This window comes from Erythrolamprus reginae, chromosome 13 (assembly GCF_031021105.1).
Source record: "Erythrolamprus reginae isolate rEryReg1 chromosome 13, rEryReg1.hap1, whole genome shotgun sequence".
Lineage (NCBI taxonomy): Eukaryota > Metazoa > Chordata > Lepidosauria > Squamata > Dipsadidae > Erythrolamprus > Erythrolamprus reginae.
In genome coordinates, this window is record NC_091962.1 from 13535367 (window position 1) to 13554843 (window position 19477).

Below are 19477 nucleotides of genomic sequence, written 5' to 3' on the forward strand. Positions count from 1 at the left end.
AAACAAAGAAAAAACAAAAAAACATAACACACACCAGGGTGACACTACATAAAAAATCAAAAAGGAAAAACAAAAAAAACCCAAAAAACATAACACACACCAGGGTGACACTACATAAAAAAACAAAAAGGAAAAACAAAGAAAAAACAAAAAAACATAACACACACCAGGGTGACACTACATAAAAAAATCAAAAAGGAAAAACAAAAAAAAACCAAAAAACATAACACACACCAGGGTGACACTACATAAAAAAACAAAAAGGAAAAACAAAGAAAAACAAAAAAACATAACACACACCAGGGTGACACTACAAAAAAATCAAAAAGGAAAAACAAAAAAAACCCAAAAAACATAACACACACCAGGGTGACACTACATAAAAAAACAAAAAGGAAAAACAAAAAAAACAAAACATACACCAGGGTATGGCTAGCTGATGAGGCCAAAACAAGGCCGAAATGGTGCCATCCTAGTCTCCCTGAATTTTAAAATTTCAGCAAAAAACATGGGATATATATATATATATATATATATGTGTGTGTATATAGACGGGCATGATAGGTTTGTGTCTCATATATATATATATATATATATTTCTTTACATACATACATACATATTTCAGACAGTGCAAACGGATGTGTGGGTCTCGCATCCAAGTTGTTAAAAAACAAAAAACAGTGGGGGGGAAATCGGCGCTGTCTTAACTTTCAAACAACGGGTGACTCCGAAAATGGCTCCCCCTCCCCAAAATTAAAAAATTGTGGGGTGCGCCACAAACCTATTCTGGATTATGGTGGTCTCCCTGCCCTCCCTCCCACCTTCCCCCCTCCCCCCCCACATACGCCCTGTTGAACAGGACATTCACGAATGGAATTAATATGAGTTTTAATACAGTAAACCGGTTCCTTCCTCTTCTTTCTTTCGTCCTCTTTCTCATCCTTCTTTCTTTCTCTCCTTCCTTTCTTCCTCGTTTTGAAAAGTGTTAATTTTTTTTTGTTTTTTTCCAGGAAGGGTTTTGATGGGTGGGGGAAAAGGGGGGATAATACGCTTGTCGGTCGGTCGGATTCAAGTGGCGATGTCTCGTTGCTCTGTCCGCATTACCTGGAAGATGTTCTGGGGGTGGGGAAAGATGGAGGGAACGAAGGAAAGACGCTGAAAATGAGGGCAGGTGTCTGGAAGGGGCGTGAAGACTGACCCACCCCAGGCTCCTTCAAAAAACGGGACATGGACCGAAGGGGAACAGGAGTCTTCTTGGGAGGTTTGCGGGGGGGCGCCTCCTGCTGGAAATCGGGGCGTTCCCAGAGGAAAGGGCTGGGGGGTCACTTTGGGCCGATTACCAGGAGACGGTCAGTTCTTGTCCCACCTTAAGGATGGATGTTGGTTGGGTGACTTTGGGCCAATTACCAGGAGACAGTCAGTTCTAGTCCGACCTTAAGGATGGATGTTGGTTGGGTGACTTTGGGCCAATTACCAGGAGACACTGAGTTCTAGTCCCACCTTAAGGATGGATGTTGGTTGGGTGACTTTGGGCCAATTACCAGGAGACGGTCAGTTCTTGTCCCACCTTAAGGATGGATGTTGGTTGGGTGACTTTGGGCCGATTACCAGGAGACGGTCAGTTCTTGTCCCACCTTAAGGATGGATGTTGGTTGGGTGACTTTGGGCCAATTACCAGGAGACACTGAGTTCTAGTCCCACCTTAAGGATGGATGTTGGTTGGGTGACTTTGGGCCAATTACCAGGAGACAGTCAGTTCTAGTTCCACCTTAAGGATGGATGTTGGTTGGCTGACTTTGGCCCGATTACCAGGAGACAGTCAGTTCTAGTCCCACCTTAAGGATGGATGTTGGTTGGGTGACTTTGGGCCGATTACCAGGAGACAGTCAGTTCTAGTCCCACCTTAAGGATGGATGTTGGTTGGCTGACTTTGGGCCAATTACCAGGAGACAGTCAGTTCTAGTCCGACCTTAAGGATGGATGTTGGTTGGGTGACTTTGGGCCGATTACCAGGAGACAATGAGTTCTTGTCCCGCCTTAAAAGGCCTGAAAGGCAGCTGGGTGACTTGGGCCAATCACCAGGAGACAGTGAGTTCTTGTCCCACCTTAAGGATGGATGTTGGTTGGGTGACTTTGGGCCGATTACCAGGAGACAATGAGTTCTTGTTCCACCCTAAGAATGGATGTTGGTTGGGTGACTTTGGGCCGATTACCAGGAGACAGTGAGTTCTTGTCCCGCCTTAAAGGCCGGAAAGGCAGCTGGGTGACTTTGGGCCAATTACCAGGAGACAGTGAGTTCTAGTCCCGCCTTAAGGATGGATGTTGGTTGGGTGACTTTGGGCCGATTACCAGGAGACAATTCTAGTCCCGCCTTAAGGATGGATGTTGGTTGGGTGACTTTGGGCCGATTACCAGGAGACAATGAGTTCTTGTCCCACCTTAAGGATGGATGTTGGTTGGGTGACTTTGGGCCAATCACCAGGAGACAATGAGTTCTTGTCCCACCTTAAGGATGGATGTTGGTTGGGTGACTTTGGGCAGATTACCAGGAGACACTGAGTTCTAGTCCCACCTTAATGATGGATGTTGGTTGGGTGACTTTGGGCCGATTACCAGGAGATAGTTCTAGTCCCCCCTTAAGGATGGATGTTGGTTGGGTGACTTTGGGCCAATTACCAGGAGACAGTTCTAGTCCCACCTTAAGGATGGATGTTGGTTGGGTGACTTTGGGCCGATTACCAGGAGACAATGAGTTCTTGTCCCACCTTAAGGATGGATGTTGGTTGGGTGACTTTGGGCCAATCATCAGGAGACAATGAGTTCTTGTCCCACCTTAAGGATGGATGTTGGTTGGGTGACTTTGGGCCGATTACCAGGAGACAGTGAGTTCTTGTCCCGCCTTAAAGGCCGGAAAGGCAGCTGGGTGACTTTGGGCCAATTACCAGGAGACAGTGAGTTCTAGTCCCGCCTTAAGGATGGATGTTGGTTGGGTGACTTTGGACCAATTACCAGGAGACACTGAGTTCTAGTCCCACCTTAAGGATGGATGTTGGTTGGGTGACTTTGGGCCGATTACCAGGAGACAATTCTAGTCCCGCCTTAAGGATGGATGTTGGTTGGGTGACTTTGGGCCGATTACCAGGAGACAATGAGTTCTTGTCCCACCTTAAGGATGGATGTTGGTTGGGTGACTTTGGGCCAATCACCAGGAGACAATGAGTTCTTGTCCCACCTTAAGGATGGATGTTGGTTGGGTGACTTTGGGCAGATTACCAGGAGACACTGAGTTCTAGTCCCACCTTAATGATGGATGTTGGTTGGGTGACTTTGGGCCGATTACCAGGAGATAGTTCTAGTCCCCCCTTAAGGATGGATGTTGGTTGGGTGACTTTGGGCCAATTACCAGGAGACAGTTCTAGTCCCACCTTAAGGATGGATGTTGGTTGGGTGACTTTGGGCCGATTACCAGGAGACAATGAGTTCTTGTCCCACCTTAAGGATGGATGTTGGTTGGGTGACTTTGGGCCAATCATCAGGAGACAATGAGTTCTTGTCCCACCTTAAGGATGGATGTTGGTTGGGTGACTTTGGGCCGATTACCAGGAGACAGTGAGTTCTTGTCCCGCCTTAAAGGCCGGAAAGGCAGCTGGGTGACTTTGGGCCAATTACCAGGAGACAGTGAGTTCTAGTCCCGCCTTAAGGATGGATGTTGGTTGGGTGACTTTGGACCAATTACCAGGAGACACTGAGTTCTAGTCCCACCTTAAGGATGGATGTTGGTTGGGTGACTTTGGGCCGATTACCAGGAGACAGTGAGTTCTAGTCCCGCCTTAAAGGCCGGAAAGGCAGCTGGGTGACTTGGGCCAATCACCAAGAGAAAGTGAGTTCTAGTCCCACCTTAAGGATGGGTGTTGGTTGGGTGACTTTGGGCCAATTACCAGGAGACAGTCAGTTCTAGTCCCACCTTAAGGATGGATGTTGGTTGGGTGACTTTGGGCCAATTACCAGGAGAAAGTGAGTTCTAGTCCCACCTTAAAGGCCTGAAAGGCAGCTGGGTGACTTTGGGCCAATCACCAGGAGAAAATGAGTTCTAGTTTCGCCTTAAAGGCCTGAAAGGCAGCTGGGTGACTTTGGACCAATCACCAGGAGAAAGTGAGTTCTAGTCCCACCTTAGAGGCCTGAAAGGCAGCTGGGTGACTTTGGGCCAATCACCAGGAGAAAGTGAGTTCTTGTCCCGCCTTAGAGGCCTGAAAGGCAGCTGGGTGACTTTGGGCCAGTCACCAGGAGACGGGGAGTTCTAGTCCAAGTACAAATACTTAACGCCGGGGTAACAAATCAAACCGAATCAACACGGAGCGCCAATCTTTCGTCTCCCGCCCTTGTCACTTTGCTGCACAGGCTGTCTTTACTGCAATTCTTGTTGTCCTTGTCGGTGGCATCCTCTTCCACCTTGCAAAGGAAGACGCAAAAGGGGAGGCGTTGAAGCGGGCCGGGCGCCGGGAGTTGTAGCGCCCAGAGGTGGAAGGCCTCCCAAAGGCCCTCCCCAACCCTCCCCACCTTCACCTCCTTCCGCCACTTCAGCTCGCAGAAAATGCGTTCGAAGCACTCGTGCATGTAGTTGAACTGGGGAAAAAAAGGACAAGATTCAAATTCAGGGCCCGGGGCGCTTTCCTCCGGCCGGGGGTTTGGGAAACACTCCCCCAACCTCCGAACGCCCCCCTCCCTCCGCTTACGTAAGGGGTGAAGATTTTGACCCATCGCGGCTTCTTCTCCCCCCGGGCGTACTCGAAGCAGAAGGCCATCCCTTCTTCGTCCGTGTCCCAATGCTGCATCTCGTCCCATTCGAAAGCGATGACCTGGTTCTGCGAGGACCGGCCCAAAAAACGGCGGAAAATCACTTGAAATCCTTTGCAAAATCTCGCGCGAGAGTTTGGCGAATTTTTTTTCTTTTCAAATCTTTATGCTTTGTATGGTTCATTGTATGTACAGTGAACCCTCGATCATCGCGAGGGTTCCGTTCCAGGACCCCACGCGATGATCGATTTTTAGCGAAGTAGCGGTGCGGAAGTAAAAACACCATCTGCGCGTGCGCAGATGGTGTTTTTGCTTCTACTGCCGCCCGCCCTTCGCCCGCCCACCCCGTTGCTCGCGCAACGGCTTCCCTGGGTGCCCGCTCGCTTGGGAACATCCCAGCTTCGCTCCCCAGCTGGGAAGCGGATCTAGGGAGTCCCCACCGCGCGCGCGTTGCTGGGGAAAGCGCGCGCGCTTGGGAACATCCCAGCTTCGCTCCCCAGCTGGGAAGCGGATCTAGGGAGTTCCCAAGCGCGCGCGCTTTCCCCAGCAACGCGTGCGCGGTGGGGACTCCCTAGATCCGCTTCCCAGCTGGGGAGCGAAGCTGGGATGTTCCCAAGCGCGCGCGCTTTCCCCAGCAACGCGCACGCGGTGGGGACTCCCTAGATCCGCTTCCCAGCTGGGGAGAGGAGCTAGGCTGCCCCAAGCTCGCGCGCGCCGCCCGCCCGCCCACGCTGTTGCTGGCTCCGCTTCCCAGCTGGGAAGCGGAGCTAGGGTGCCCCAAGCTCGCGCTCCAGCCCACCGCCGCTGGGGTCTTACCGGGGCAAGAGGGGGAAGACCCAGGGAAACCTCTGCCCGGCGGGGAAACTCCACCATCTACGCATGCGTGGAAGGGCACGCATGCGCAGATGGTGGAGTTTACTTCCGGGTTGCAAACTAGCGAAATAGCCCTTTCGCGATCCTTGAGGACGCGAAACTCGAGGGTTCACTGTATATATATGTATGTAAATAAAGTTTATAATTTAAAAATAAAATAAAATTTCGCTTGCTGAGCATGCAACGGACACCGAATTAGCGTAACCTGGAACCCGGTGCCTCCACCCACTGACCCACCCACACCACCCGTCCCCCCCCCCCCGGCCGACCTCGAGCTGCCCTTCCTCGGTGCAGGCGTGGAGCTTAAAGTGCTGGATGCTGATGGCGGTGATGACGTGGCCCTTCCGGCGCGAGTTGCAGGAGCAGTGGGGGAAGACGATCTCGTTGTAGCCCTCGCACGTCCGCAACATGTTCAGGTACTGCGGGGAGGGGGGGGAGAATAGGAGGGGGAGAGAGATGTAAGATTTGGGGAAGGGGTTACAGAGTAAAAGGTATCAACTTACAGCCTTAGCCTCTTTGGGGGGATGGACACCTCACTTCCGGGCAGTGTAAAGGCAAAAGATTGTGGGGAATGGGGTGTGGAGATTCAACGTTGTTCATTGGAAGAGATATGAAACGGGGGAGGTATGTGCTTGAACGAAGCTTTCAAACCATGATTTCTGCCTCAATTAACACTCATTCTCAGATGGATGCTGGTTGCCGGGAATCTGGAGATGCCCAGAGCCCATAACTTTCAACGCTTCCTATTCAAAGTTCCAAAGGTGTTTTTTTTTCCCAAGAAGGCAAAATGGACTTTGTTTTTTTCCTTGAAGAGGTCTCGCTCCTCATCCAAGAGGCTTCCTCAGGTTCTGACGGAACGCTGGAGAACGGAAGGATTTCTATTCATTGTAATCCTCTGGTCGTTGGCATTCTCTCCGAGTGTCCTCGTGGCCGCTTGTGCCCTCAGGATCACCTGAATCCAGTTGCCGGGTGACCCCTAAGCGCCCTTGAAGACTCTCCGAAAGAGCACCAACGACCAGAGGACTGCAAGGAATAGAAATCCTTCCGCTTGCCACCATTCCGCCAGAACCTGAGGAAGCCTCTTGGATGAGGAGCAAGACCTCTTTGGAGAAAAATGAGAAAATCCAGTTGCCTTTCGGGACAACCATGACGTGGGTGACCCAAAATCTCCACAAGTGGAGGTGGCCTTACTTACCATGACCATTTTCCTCTGCTCGACAAGCCTCTGCAGCTGGTAGGACTTCTCCTCGGCTTTGATGTAGCCTTTTTTCACGTCGTCGACCGCCGGGGGGGGGGGGGGGGAAGCAAAAGAACTATGGAGTAGCAGGTAGTCCCACAAATACACTGGTCATAAAACTTTCAATTGCACCTGCTCAACGGCACTCGCCCAAGAGGGCCCCAACTCGAAATGCCGTTTTGCTTCCTCGCTCGTCCACTCCTCGTGCCCTTCTGCCCGGATCCCCGAACAACACTCGAAAACCCCCACCCCCCATGAGTGATCCCTGTCAGCCTCAGGAAATCTCTTGATTCTGAAGATGACAAACTAAGTGCCTTAGTTTATCCTGGGTTAGGGAGGTTATCTGGAGACGGGAGCAAAGGGGACGGTGATTTGGGGGGGGGATTACTATGTGTTATAGTTAGCTCTGGCCCAGCTCCTGCCCCAAGGAATGTGGAGGTAGAGGGAAACATCTCCCGACAGAGTCTGCCAGCGAAGTATCCTCCGACGAAGGAACTGGGGGTTTGATGGAAGAGGGGGGGCTTGGCTGACAGCCCAGGAGGAGATCAATCTTCCTTATCTTCTTTGGATTCGGAGGAGGAACGTATGACTGACCCACCCATGCGTAGAGTTATGCATAGGAGAGAACAACTTAAGACATATTACAGGAGAAAGAGAGGCCACCTGTGGTTGGGTGGGGCTCCAGTAATTAGAGCTGCTGATAAAATAGCAACGTGCTGGCTTGGCCGTTGTGGAAGATTATTATTATTATTATTATTATTATTATTATTATTATTAATTAATTAAATTTGTATGCCGCCCCTCTCCGCAGACTCGCAGATTATCTGATCGTCGTTCGTCAAGGTGAATTGTTGTTCCCTGATTGTATTCAAGACTGTTTGGATTCCTGGACTTTGGATTGTACTTCATTGTGAGTGTTTATCACTGTTTGGACAACAGTATCTGTGACCCAATTTCACAGTTACCGAGTTAATAACTGGACTTCGTTCTTGTATTGTATTCCAACTGTGCCTTGTTGCTACAAGAAATCCCTCTGAAGTTTAAAAGGGAGATTTTTCTTCTCTTCTGTTGATAAAGAACATTTATTTGCCTCCTATCTTGTGTGTGTGTGTCTGTTTGGACTCATTAACCTGTAACACTATGGAAAGGGGTTTTCCCTGTCAGATAGTGATGAGTTATCAAAACAGCAAGGGATTAGATCCAAAATATAGAAGGACGATCAAACGAAAGGAAGAAGTGGAGGGAAAGAGGTTTGGAATCTGCAGTTAGTCCATCGATGTGTTGGACAGGTCACTTCCAGGAGAAACTGCACTCGGACAAACTGCGTGATAAAATATGGCCGTTGAGTTATTCGCTTCTTGAACTGGAAGCCATGGCTAGATCATGAAAGGCTCCTCAAACGAGACCGTAGCCTTCAGTCGCCTTGACCAGGACACCGAGAGGACAACTTGCGCCCTGAGAAGAAGGGACGGGGGAGTGGGTGGTGGTGGGAAAAGCCAAGGGTCACCTGAAGGGGGGTCCCACCTGGTGGAAGAAGTAGGTGACGGCCAAATCGTTATCGTTCAGGAGGACCTCTTCCTCAGTCGTGAAGAGCCACTTTCGGATCGTCAGGCAAGTTCCCGGGACGGCCGAGGTGTAATTCTGGATGTAGAGCTTGTGGGGGAATTCGTTGGGCGCCAGTTTCCTCACTGGGGGGGGGGAGGAGGAGGAAGAGAAACAGGGTTAGGAACATAGAAGATTGACGGGAGAAAAAGACCTCCTGGTCCATCTCGTCTGCCCTTAGACTATTTCCTGTATTTTATCTCAGGATGGATCTAGGTTTATCCTTTAAATTCAGTTCCTCTGGATCCTTCCTTCCTTCCTTCCTTCCTTCCTTCCTTCCTTCCTTCCTTCCTTCCTTCCTTCCTTTCCTTCCTCCCTTCCTATTTTATCTCAGGATGGATCTAGATTTATCCCAGGCAGGTTTCAATTCAGTTCCTGTGGATTGGCCAACCACATCTGCTGGAAGTTTGTTTGTTCTGACGTGGTGGGGAAGGTTAGAGACGAGGGTCCTCGTTCTGTTTCCCTCCCCTCCCCAAGTGCAAAATGGGTGCGGAATTTCAACGCTCCTTACCGAAAGAATGGTTGATCACTTCAAACAAGGCAAAGTAGTTGGCGGTGGTGCTATCCATCCCCACCTTGGAAGCAACAGCCTGGACAGGGAGGGGGAGGGAGGGAGGGAGAAAATTAAAAAGGGAGGGAAAGGAAGGAAGGGAGGAAAAAGAAAAAGAAAGGGACGGGCAGGGGAAGAAAAAGGAAGGGAGGGAGGGAGGGAGAGAGAGGTGGAAGGAAATGCATTTTAACAACCATAACATTTTGAGAAGCCAAAACCCTTCCAAGGAGCCAAATATTCTCTTAGGAGCTTCCCTCCTGCGCCCCCAATTCCTCTAAAGCCCCCGAGAATCCCCCCTCCCTGGAGACCCTCCCCTACCTGGTAGACCTGGTCGGTGGTGCTGTTCTTCTTCACCCGGACAGTCACAGTCGTGATATCTGGAAGGGCCACGCGGAGCTCCACGTCCGACACCCCATTGAAGTTCTGGGGGGAGAAAGAGCCCGGGTGAACCATTTTTTTCTTGGGGGGGGGAGCCCCTTTGTCCCCCCCCCAGCCTGCCTGCCCCGCCCGACCTACCTCGTCCGATTCCGAGAGGAATTCTTGCATGACGTCGCTCTCCCCGATCACCCGGATGGAGCACACTGGAAGGGAGAAAGCAGAGCTTGTTGCAGGGAGCAACTCGCTTCATCTATTGCTCTCGCCATTGCAACTCAAGGCTCAGTTTTTGCTCCTGTTTGAACTTGCTGGTTTCTCCCTGCAAATTGGTCTTGGGCAGTTTGCCAAAGAAGAGCAAGGTTTGCGAGCGCTATAGCTGCTTTACCTGGACTTATTTCACATCGTTTGGACTTATGACCGGCTGCTAATGACAATAATTAGCAGCCGTTAACAAATCAAAAGAGGTTTATGAGATGCCTTTTGTGCACTGAAGGAGGAAGGGGCGCCCCACTCGCTCCCCACCTACCCTTCTCTAGGTACTCCTCTAGGCCCCGCCTCCTGGCGTCCAGCTGCTGCTCCGACAGGGAGAAGGGCCATTTGCCCGGCAGGCGAGGGAAAGTAAAATTGGCAAACTCCCGTTTCAGGTTATGGTGCAAGATGGCAAACTCGCGGTAACGTTTCGAACACAGCTGCCGGCCCGCCATGTAAACGTTGTAAACCTAGAAAAAGAGAAATGATAGATAGATAGTTGGATGGATGGATAGACAGATAAATGGATGGATGGATGGACGGATAGATAGATAGCCATCACGATCTCCAAAACGTTTAAAATTTATTTAAAACAACTAAAAATTGCTACGCTTTCATCAGCCCCTACTGACTGTGTCAGTATTAAAATCCCAGAGTATTAAAAGCAAGCATTTCTTCAAAGGGCTTTTTTTTTTTGCCATAATTTTTATTGATTATTTTAATATTTACATCTTAATGGGGATTTTTATACTCTGATGAAGTCAGTAGGGACTGACGAAAAGCTTAGTAATTTTTAGTGGTTTTTAATCAATTTCAAACATTCCAGAGATCGTGATGGCTGTCGCCTGTTCATTTGTAACTATACCTGGAACTCACATTTTTAGGACAATTCTTGATATATATACACACACAAATACACACACACACACACATATAAATAAACCCACAATAGAGAGGCGAACTAGCATACTGGACAAATGGCTGTCCAGTCTCTCAATCCAATCTCTGGATTGACCCTCACTATAGAAGATTGCTCCGAAGGCGATAGGAGTTACAGAGTAAAAGGTATTAGGCTTACAGCCTTAGCCTCTTTGAGGCATGACGTCACGTCCAGGCAATATAAAGACAAAGGATCGTGGGAAATGGGGTGTGGAGAATCAATGCTGTTCCATGGAGGAGAGGGGAGGCTGGGAGGTGGGATTGAACAAGGCTTTTAAAAACGTCACGATTTCTGCTTCAATAAAAGACATCCTCTGTCGGATGCTGTGCTGGAAAGCTTTCGGCGGGCCAAAGCCGCGCCACCGAACGAGTGCTTACCACAAACTTCTCGCCGTTCTGCTCCATGTGCTTGTAGGTGGGGATGGAGTAGAAGGACTGGCCCAGGGAGTCGTCACCGGGGTCCAGGCTGTCGGCCTCGTGCGGGGGCACCGACAAGACCGTCAGGATCAGCTCCTTCTCACTGGCCCGGATCAGGTCCACCACCTGCTTGTGGGTGGCCCCTTCCATGTTGACGCCATTCCTGGGGGCGGAGAGAAGGGAAGAATGATGCCCTTGGGGAAAAGGACTCCTCCATCTGAGTATTGTATTGTGGGTGACATGTTATGTTTGTGTGTGACATAGGGGAAGGTATTTGCCGATGACTCTAAAGTGTGCAATAGGGTTGATATTCCTGGAGGCATCTGTAATATGGCAAAGGATTTAGCTTTACTGGATAAGTGGTCCAAGCAATGGAAACTGCAGTTGTATGTTTCCAAATGTAAAATAATGCACTTGAGGAAAAGGAATCCTCAATCTTTGTATTGACAGTTCTGCGCTAGCAAAAACTTCAGAAGAGAAGGATTGAGGGGTTGCGATTCCTGACAGGCTCCAAATTGGTGAACCATGCGGTCAGGCGGTAGGGAAAGCGAGTAGAAAGCTTGGCTGCATAGCTAGAGGTATCACAAGCAGGAAGAGGGAGATGGTGATCCTGCTGTGTAGAGCGCTGGTGAGACCCCATTTGGAATAATACTGGGTCCAGTTCTGGAGACCATCACCTACAAAAAGAGATGGATGAAATCGAACGGGTCCAAAGACGGGCTACAAAAAGGGTGGAAGATCTTAAGCATAAAACTCATCAGGAAAGACTTCATGAACTCCATCTGTCGAGTCTGGAGGACAGAAGGGAAAGGGGGGACATGATCGAAACACTTAAATATGTGAAAGGGTTAAATAAGGTTCAGCAGGAAAGTGTTTTTATAGGAAAGGGAACCCAAGAACAAGGGGCCACAATCGGAGGTCAGTTGGGGGAAAGATCAGAAGCAACATGAGAAAATATTATTTCACGGAAAGAGTAGATACTTGGAACAAACTTTCAGCAGACGTGGTTGGTGAATCCACAGAAACTGAATTGAAACATGCCCGGGATAAAATACAGGAAATAGTACAAGGAGTTCTTTTTCTGCCGTCAATCTTCTATGATTCTATGATACATAGATACATAATGGATGGATTAGATAGATAGATGATAGATAGATAGATAGATAGATAAATAGATAAATATCTAAGATAAGATAGAGATAGATAGATAAATAGATAAATAGATAAGATAAGATAGAGATAGATAGATAGATAAATAGATAAGATAAGATAGAGATAGATAGATAGATAAGATAGATAGATGAATAGATAGATAGATAGATAGATAGAGATAGATAGATGAATAGATAGATAGAGATAGATAGATAGAGATAGATAGATAAGATAGATAAGATAGATAGAGATAGATTAGATAGATAGAGATAGATAGATAGAGATAGATAGATAGATAGATAGATAGAGATAGATAGATGAATAGATAGATAAGATAGATAGATAGATATAGATAGATAGATATAGATAGATAGATAGATAGATAGAGATAGATAGATAGATAGATAGATAGATAGATAGATAGGATGTATGTATGTATGGAGGGAGGGAGGAAAGAAGAAAAAGGGAGAGTAAGAGGTGAAGGAAGGAAGGAAGGAAGGAAGGAAGGAAGGAAGGAAAATAAATGAGAGAGATACGATAAAGACACATAGACACACAGAGGGTACACAGAAGGACACGTCAGTTAGAAACATAGAAACATAGAAGACTGACGGCAGAAAAAGACCTCATGGTCCATCTAGTCTGCCCTTATACTATTTCCTGTATTTTATCTTAGGATGGATCTGTGTTTATCCCAGGCATGTTTACACTCAGTCACTGTGAATTTACCAACCACGTCTGCTGGAAGTTTGTTCCAAGGATCTACTATTCTTTCAGTGAAATAATGTTTTCTCACATTGCTTTTGATCTTTCCCCCAACTAACTTCAGATTGTGTCCCCTTGTTCTTGTGTATACTTTCCTATTAAAAACACTTCCCTCCTGAACCTTATTTAACCCTTTAACATATTTAAATGTTTCGATCATGTCCCCCCTTTTCCTTCTGTCCTCCAGACTATACAGATTGGGTTCATGAAGTCTTTCCTGATACGTTTTATGCTGAAGACCTTCCACCATTCTTGTAGCCCGTCTTTGGACCCGTTCAATTTGGTCAATATCTTTTTGTAGGCGAGGCCTCCAGAACTGAACACAGTATTATTCCAAATGTGGTCTCACCAGTGCTCTATATAAGGGGATCACAATCTCCCTCTTCCTGCTTGTTATACCTCTAGCTATGCAGCCAAGCATCCTACTTGCTTTTCCTACTTCTATCTGCAGTTGAGCTGCAGATAGATTTTGGCACTTATAAATTTTGCAACATGGATAGGTGGGAGCGACGACGGTTACCCGGAAAATAAGGTTATAAGGCCTGTAGCTCTCGCGGGGAATGTTCGTGGGGGAAGTTGGTATTATTATCATCTAGCGGGAAGCCAGGAGAAGAGAACGGGCAGTGCCAGGGGTCAACAGACCATTGACTGGTGTGGTGGTGAAGGAAGGTTAGAGATGAGCACCCTAAATTCCATTTCCCTCCAAGTTGGAAGTGCAAAATGGGAACAGAATTTCAATTTTGGAAGGATGGAAATTCGTGAGGAAGACATCCGTCCGTTGTAACTGATGACGAGGGGTAGAAAATTGACCCACTTTTTGTCGCACGCTGTCGTGACATTACGTCCTCTCCATAAACTGAAACAATTTCGCGATGAATCGCAGCAGCGTTCACGCCCTCGGCATTCAGGTAGCGCATTACAGCGCACACTTTGCCCTTGGAGGGAAACGGAAGAAGGACGCTCATCTCTAACCTTCCCCACCACGCCAGTCAATGACCTACTGACCACTGGCACTGCTTGTTCTCTTCCGCTGCCTCCCCTCATGATAGTACAGTATTCCCTTGACTTTCGCGGGGAATGTGTTCCGAGACCGCCCGCGGAAGTCGAATTTCCGCGAAGTAGAGATGCGGAAGTAATTACACTATTTTTGGCTATGAACAGTATCACAAGCCTTCCCTTAACACTTTAAACCCCAAATTACAATTTCCCATTCCCTTAACTGTTGTGATTAGCTCTGGCCCAGCTCCTGCCCCAAGGACTGTGGATGTGGGGGAGACATCCACATGCTGCAGGCCTGTTTTGTCCCCCATGGAACCTGATGATGAAGGCTCCTCTGACCAAGAAGACATGAGTGACAGGGAGGAGGAGAGTGGGGCAGACAGCTCAGAAGGAGATCAATTCTCTAGCTCCTCCTTGGATTCGGAACAAGAGTTAATGATACAGCCACGCATGCAGAGAGCGATGCATAGGCAGCAACAACTGAGAGATTATTATCAAAGAAAATGAGGCCACCTGAGGTTGGGTGGGGCTGTGGTCATTAGTGAGGCTGCTATAAAGAGCAGCCTGTGGGTTTGGCCATTGTGGAGGATTATCTGATCCTTGTGTTTCGTGACTGCTTTGCTGCCTTTGACCTTTTGTGTGCTGATTTTCCCCCACTTTGAAACTAAACCAGAGCAAAGTGTGTTTCACTTTGTGAAAGAAGAAGGACTGTGAATTGTTTCACAGCTGCAAGCTAAGTATCTCAGAACTGATAAGGGACTTGTACAAATTACCAGTTTGTTTGGAGACGAGGGCTCTTTGCTATACCAAAAGAGGGCTTGGGTTAAGTGAATTTTCATTATAAAGAACATTCTTTTGAATTTTCAAACGTGTGTGTGTGTGTCTGAAATTGTATCTGTGCATTTTTGGGAGGATTCTACCAGAGAGCCCGACAGAACATTAACAAGCCAACAAGTTTTAAGATGGGTGGGCTTCAACTCCCAGAATTCCATCCCTTCTGACTGGGGAATTCTGGGAGTTGAAGTCCACCCTTCAACGTAGTTAAAATCCAGGGATAGAGAAAAATAAATTGGGCATTTTTCAAACCTCAAAAATTTCACCTTAATTCGAAGGCCGCTGTTCCGTCCCAGCAACGAGCCCTCTGCCAAGAAATTGGCCCACACACACTGATTTCACAAGATTTAAGCATGTAATTCTAATATTTTAGGAGCGGGGAGGTTTGGATCCAGCAACAAAGAAATAAGTCTGTTTGGTGCCAGCTGCTAATTAGAGTCCAAAACAGAAACCGATAATCCAAAGATATTTTCTTGGATCACACAGCTCTCATTGACTAACTCACGCCAGAGATAATGAGCCCAACTCCCCAGTTCGTAATTCATCATTGAAATCATAATATCCCAAGAGAGAAATTCGAGGGGACATTTGGAACATAACAAAAGTTGACTTCCACTCTGAAGCATCACGTGGCTCAACCTTAAATAGCCTAAGGGCGTGGCCATTTGCTCTAGTGATCTATTCACAAAAAGACCTCCTCTTGCTTAGCCACTCCTGCCTTCTAGCAACACTGCGTACCCTAGCATCCAGAAGAGGCTCCTCCTCTTCTTCTGAGTCTCTCACGGGCACCTCAGAAGGTGCAGAAGGCCCTGGTTGGCTTTCAGCCTTTGACACCACATCCTCTTTGCCTTCCTTGCTATTAGACTCGGGTGCCGGCCACACGGGCCTAGGCGACAAGGTCACACCCGTCTCTCGATCATCGGGATCCAGCGTGGTACGTGGACGGGCCATAACAGCCGCTTACCTTAATCCTGTTGGCTTTCTGTTTGCCGTATTGGGCCGAAATTCCTGGCAGGTGAGAGCCACTTCTCCAGACAGGTGAGCCTTGGGATGGAAATTCAAGCAAGCGGTCTCCAAGATGGCTCGATCTCGGATCTCCCAAGGACTGGGAGCCCCTCAGGCTGGCCGGGGGCGTTTCCTGAAGGGCCGGTGGGCACAGGATCTGTAGCTCGTGACCCCTGCTTGGAGAACATTTCAAGTGTTGGAGGTACCCCGAAGTGAGTGAAGGTGGTAGAGCCCAAAGGAAACGGGACCGCTCTCCTGCAGAGCTTTGCAGATCAGGGCGACCTGCGAGGGGGAAAACAGGGCCATGTCTGGGGACAATGGGTAGGGAGGTCAAAGGAGGAATGAAAGAAAAAACCAAGATAGATGGATAGAGATAGACAGACTGACAAGTCAAATCGTTATGTGTAAGCACAGAATCTGGTAGTGCATTTTTAAAAGACATACTGTATATAAACTTCCCTATCATACATAATGTTTATCTTGTCGGTCAATGCAAGCTACCAGAAAATACGATTAGGGGGCGACCCAAATTATAAAACAGTCCTAAATAAAATCAGGGGGAAAAATAATAATAATAATAATAATTAAGACTACGTGATCTTTGCCTCCTCCTTTCGCATTAATAACTGGGGAAAGGGGGAACCCCCCCCCCATTGCATTCTTCTCTATTCGATAGTGTGTGTGTGTGTGTGTGTGTGTGTGTTTTAAATTTATTCTTGCAAAACTGGACCGAAACTCCCCCCTTGGTCTGAACCTGCGAAGAACAAATGAGAAATCAAAGCCCAATTTTCTTCCTCTAAACAGGTCCCTCCAGGCTTTTAAAAACCCAAATAAAAGGAAGGACCCCCAGGGACGGCACTAAATTTAAATTCAAAGGACGAACCTTGAACCTTGATGCATTTTTGTTAATTTTCCCCTAAGGTTTCGGCTTCTTTTTTTTTTTTTTTTTTTTAAACCCTTCCCCATTACAAGACTAGTTTAAGCTGCTTACCTGGTTTTAAAAAACTTATTTTTTTCAACACTCTGGACGGGAGAATTCCGAAAGCTGGACAGTGAAGCACTGGATTGGGCTCAGTCTCCGGTTACAAGCAGCAGGGTGGAAAATTAATATATAGATCTATCTCTCTCTATATATGTTATTCTGTTTTTCTTGTTCTATTCTGAAGTTCTTCTCGAAACGCTGTGATTTAACTTGCCCGATTAATGGAGCTAATCCGCCTTTGGGAGAGTTTTAAACAGCTCAGGAAGGGTATTTCCAACAGCTTCTTAAATGATAGGCAGGTGGGGTGGAGGAGATGAGACCTAGAGGTGGGGGCAGGGGGTGGTGGAGAATCGGAGACTTGGGAGGGGGTGTGTGTCTCTCTGAGATGCCCTTCACCCTCATTGCAATCTCAAAGAGGGCTTCCCCCCCCACCAATGACCAGAAGAATGGAATAGAATAACAGAGGGACAGAATTGGAAGGGGCCTGAGAGGTCTTCTAGTCAAACCCCTCTTTCAGACAGGGAACCTAGTATAGAAGGTTTCAGACAAATAGATTGTCCAGTCTCTCTTTGGAAACCTCCAGTGAGGAGGAAAGGAAGGAGAGGAAGGAAGGAAGGAAGGAAGGAAGGGGAGGAAGAAAGGAAGGAAGGGGAGGAAGGAAGGAAGGGGAGGAAGGAAGGAAGGAAGGGGAGGAAGAAAGGAAGGAAGGGGAGGAAGGAAGGAAGGGGAGGAAGGAAGGAAGGGGAGGAAGGAAGGAACGGGAGGAAGGAAGGAAGGAAAGCAGGAAGGAAGGGGAGGAAGGAAGGAAGGAAGGGGAGGAAGGAAGGAAGGGGAAGGAAGGAAGGGGAGGAAGGAAGGAAGGAAGGAAGGAAGGGGAAGAAGAAAGGAAGGAAGGGGAGGAAGGAAAGGGAGGAAGGAAGGAAAGCAGGAAGGAAGGAAGGGGAAGAAGGAAGGAAAGAAGGCAAGCAGGAAGGAAGGAAGGAAGGAACAGGAGGAAGGAAGGAAGGCAAGAAGGAAGGAAGGTGAAGAAGGAAGGAAGGCAAGAAGGAAGGAAGGAAGAAAAGGGAGGAAGGAAGGCAAGAAGGAAGAAAGGAAGGACCGGGAGGAAGGAAGGAAGGCAAGCAGGAAGGAAGGAAGGGGAAGAAGGAAGGAAGGAAGGAACAAGAGGAAGGAAGGAAGGCAAGAAGGAAGGAAGATGAAGAAGGAAGGAAGGAACAGGAGGAAGGAAGGAAGGCAAGAAGGAAGGAAGGTGAAGAAGGAAGGAAGGCAAGAAGGAAGGAAGGTTATAATAGCAACACACTGTTGATAGAGCACATAGGAAATAGGAAATAGGTCTGTCACACATTGTCTAATGTTTTTAAAAGGTCTGTGTATGTATATTTGTGTTAAAAAACCCCTATATTTACAGCAGCACGAAGCTTAAACTTCAGCCTGATGACAGTGAATGTGATTTCACCAAAACATCGCATAGACATTCAAAATATTATACGGGGCAAAACCCGAACTCAGAACAATCTACACACACACATACACACACACGCACATATATATATATATTTGTTTTCGTAGATTTTCACGGGTACAGGTATGATGGTCTTGGTATATTCGGGTTTCTTCCCATGTAGGATATAAATATACATACACAGACCTTATATGTTGACTACCGTTCGTATCCCACAGGGCTCTGTTACTAAATTGGAACTTGGAAGATGGCCAAAGTTTGGACCCTGATTTATTTCTCATATGTTAATTGGGACGCTGACATTACCTTTAACAGATTGATAACAACCTTCTTTGGGCTGTCAGCATCACTTTTAAATTCCTTGTTGTTTAACATTATATCTATACTGTTAAGTCTTTATTTTCGGTATACGTTATTAATCTAATGCTTCCTCCTTAGTCTGATTCTGTCATCTGGGTTTAACTCAATTTTCCCCCCATTTTCTTTCTCTTTTAATCACGATAGTTTAAACTCTCTCTATATTCCTTTTCTATCAATATTCCCTTTTTGTTTTCTATTTAAAAACAAAAACAAAACCCTGTCAGTCTAGTCTTAATTGTTTTCGGCTGCATCTGACTCTCTCTGCCCCGGCCCGGCTTCCAAATTTTAAACCAAATTCTGCCGTCCGTTATTTTATTTTATTTTTTTAACAAGTAATTATTGTGTTTGCTGCAAGACAACCACCCACGAGTTTGCATGTAAAACATGTTTTTTTATTCTTCGTCCTGGCATCCGCCAAAGCTTGTCCTGGATTCGTTCTAGATTGTGCCCTCCAGATTTTTAAATATATATATTTTTAAAAAGTGGGGGTGACGACAGAAAGACCGGCTGGGCTGGATTTGGTGCCGGGCCTTCGGTCTTCTAAGCCAGCAGTTTGAAGTAATAAATCAGGGACGGAACAAGCCAGATTGCTACGCCCCAAATCTTGGCTGTTCTGGTCCAGAGCGACTGAAAAATGTAACATGGTGTTGGACGGCCGTGAAATTTTCTGTGATCTAAAAGAACATTTTAGAAGGCAAACGTTTTGTATTCTTGCTGGGCTCCTCTTCACTGTTTGTTTTATTGTTTCTTTATTGTCCTTCTTTCCTTCCTCTTTCCTTTTGTCATCCTTCCCTCTTCTCTCACACCCATTTCCTTCCTTCCTTCCCTCCTTCCTCCCTCCCTTTTTTCCTTTCTTTTCCTTTTGTTGTCTACATGATGTA

At 47.3% G+C, this 19477-nt stretch overlaps 1 protein-coding gene and 1 long non-coding RNA gene across 2 annotated transcripts in view; both read right to left on the minus strand.

Annotated features, from left to right (window-relative positions):
* Window positions 1-872: 872 nt before the first annotated feature.
* Window positions 873-15980, minus strand: LOC139175473 (sorting nexin-27-like). The gene is made up of 14 exons (XM_070766598.1): window positions 15964-15980; window positions 15752-15892; window positions 10999-11200; window positions 9959-10151; window positions 9574-9638; window positions 9376-9480; window positions 9019-9097; window positions 8431-8593; window positions 6864-6954; window positions 5938-6087; window positions 4735-4863; window positions 4565-4624; window positions 4388-4450; window positions 873-1117 (listed from the first exon to the last, which is right to left on the minus strand). Exons 1-14 carry the CDS (start codon window positions 15978-15980, stop codon window positions 1070-1072), a joined length of 1506 nt encoding a protein of 501 aa, XP_070622699.1. The 3' UTR covers window positions 873-1069.
* Window positions 15981-16039: 59 nt separating this feature from the next.
* The window catches only part of LOC139175260 (uncharacterized), a 34128-nt gene continuing 30690 nt past the window's right edge, over window positions 16040-19477 (minus strand). The window contains exon 3 of the long non-coding RNA XR_011560497.1: window positions 16040-16074. This is a non-coding gene — a long non-coding RNA (uncharacterized lncRNA). The remainder of the gene's footprint in view (window positions 16075-19477) is intronic.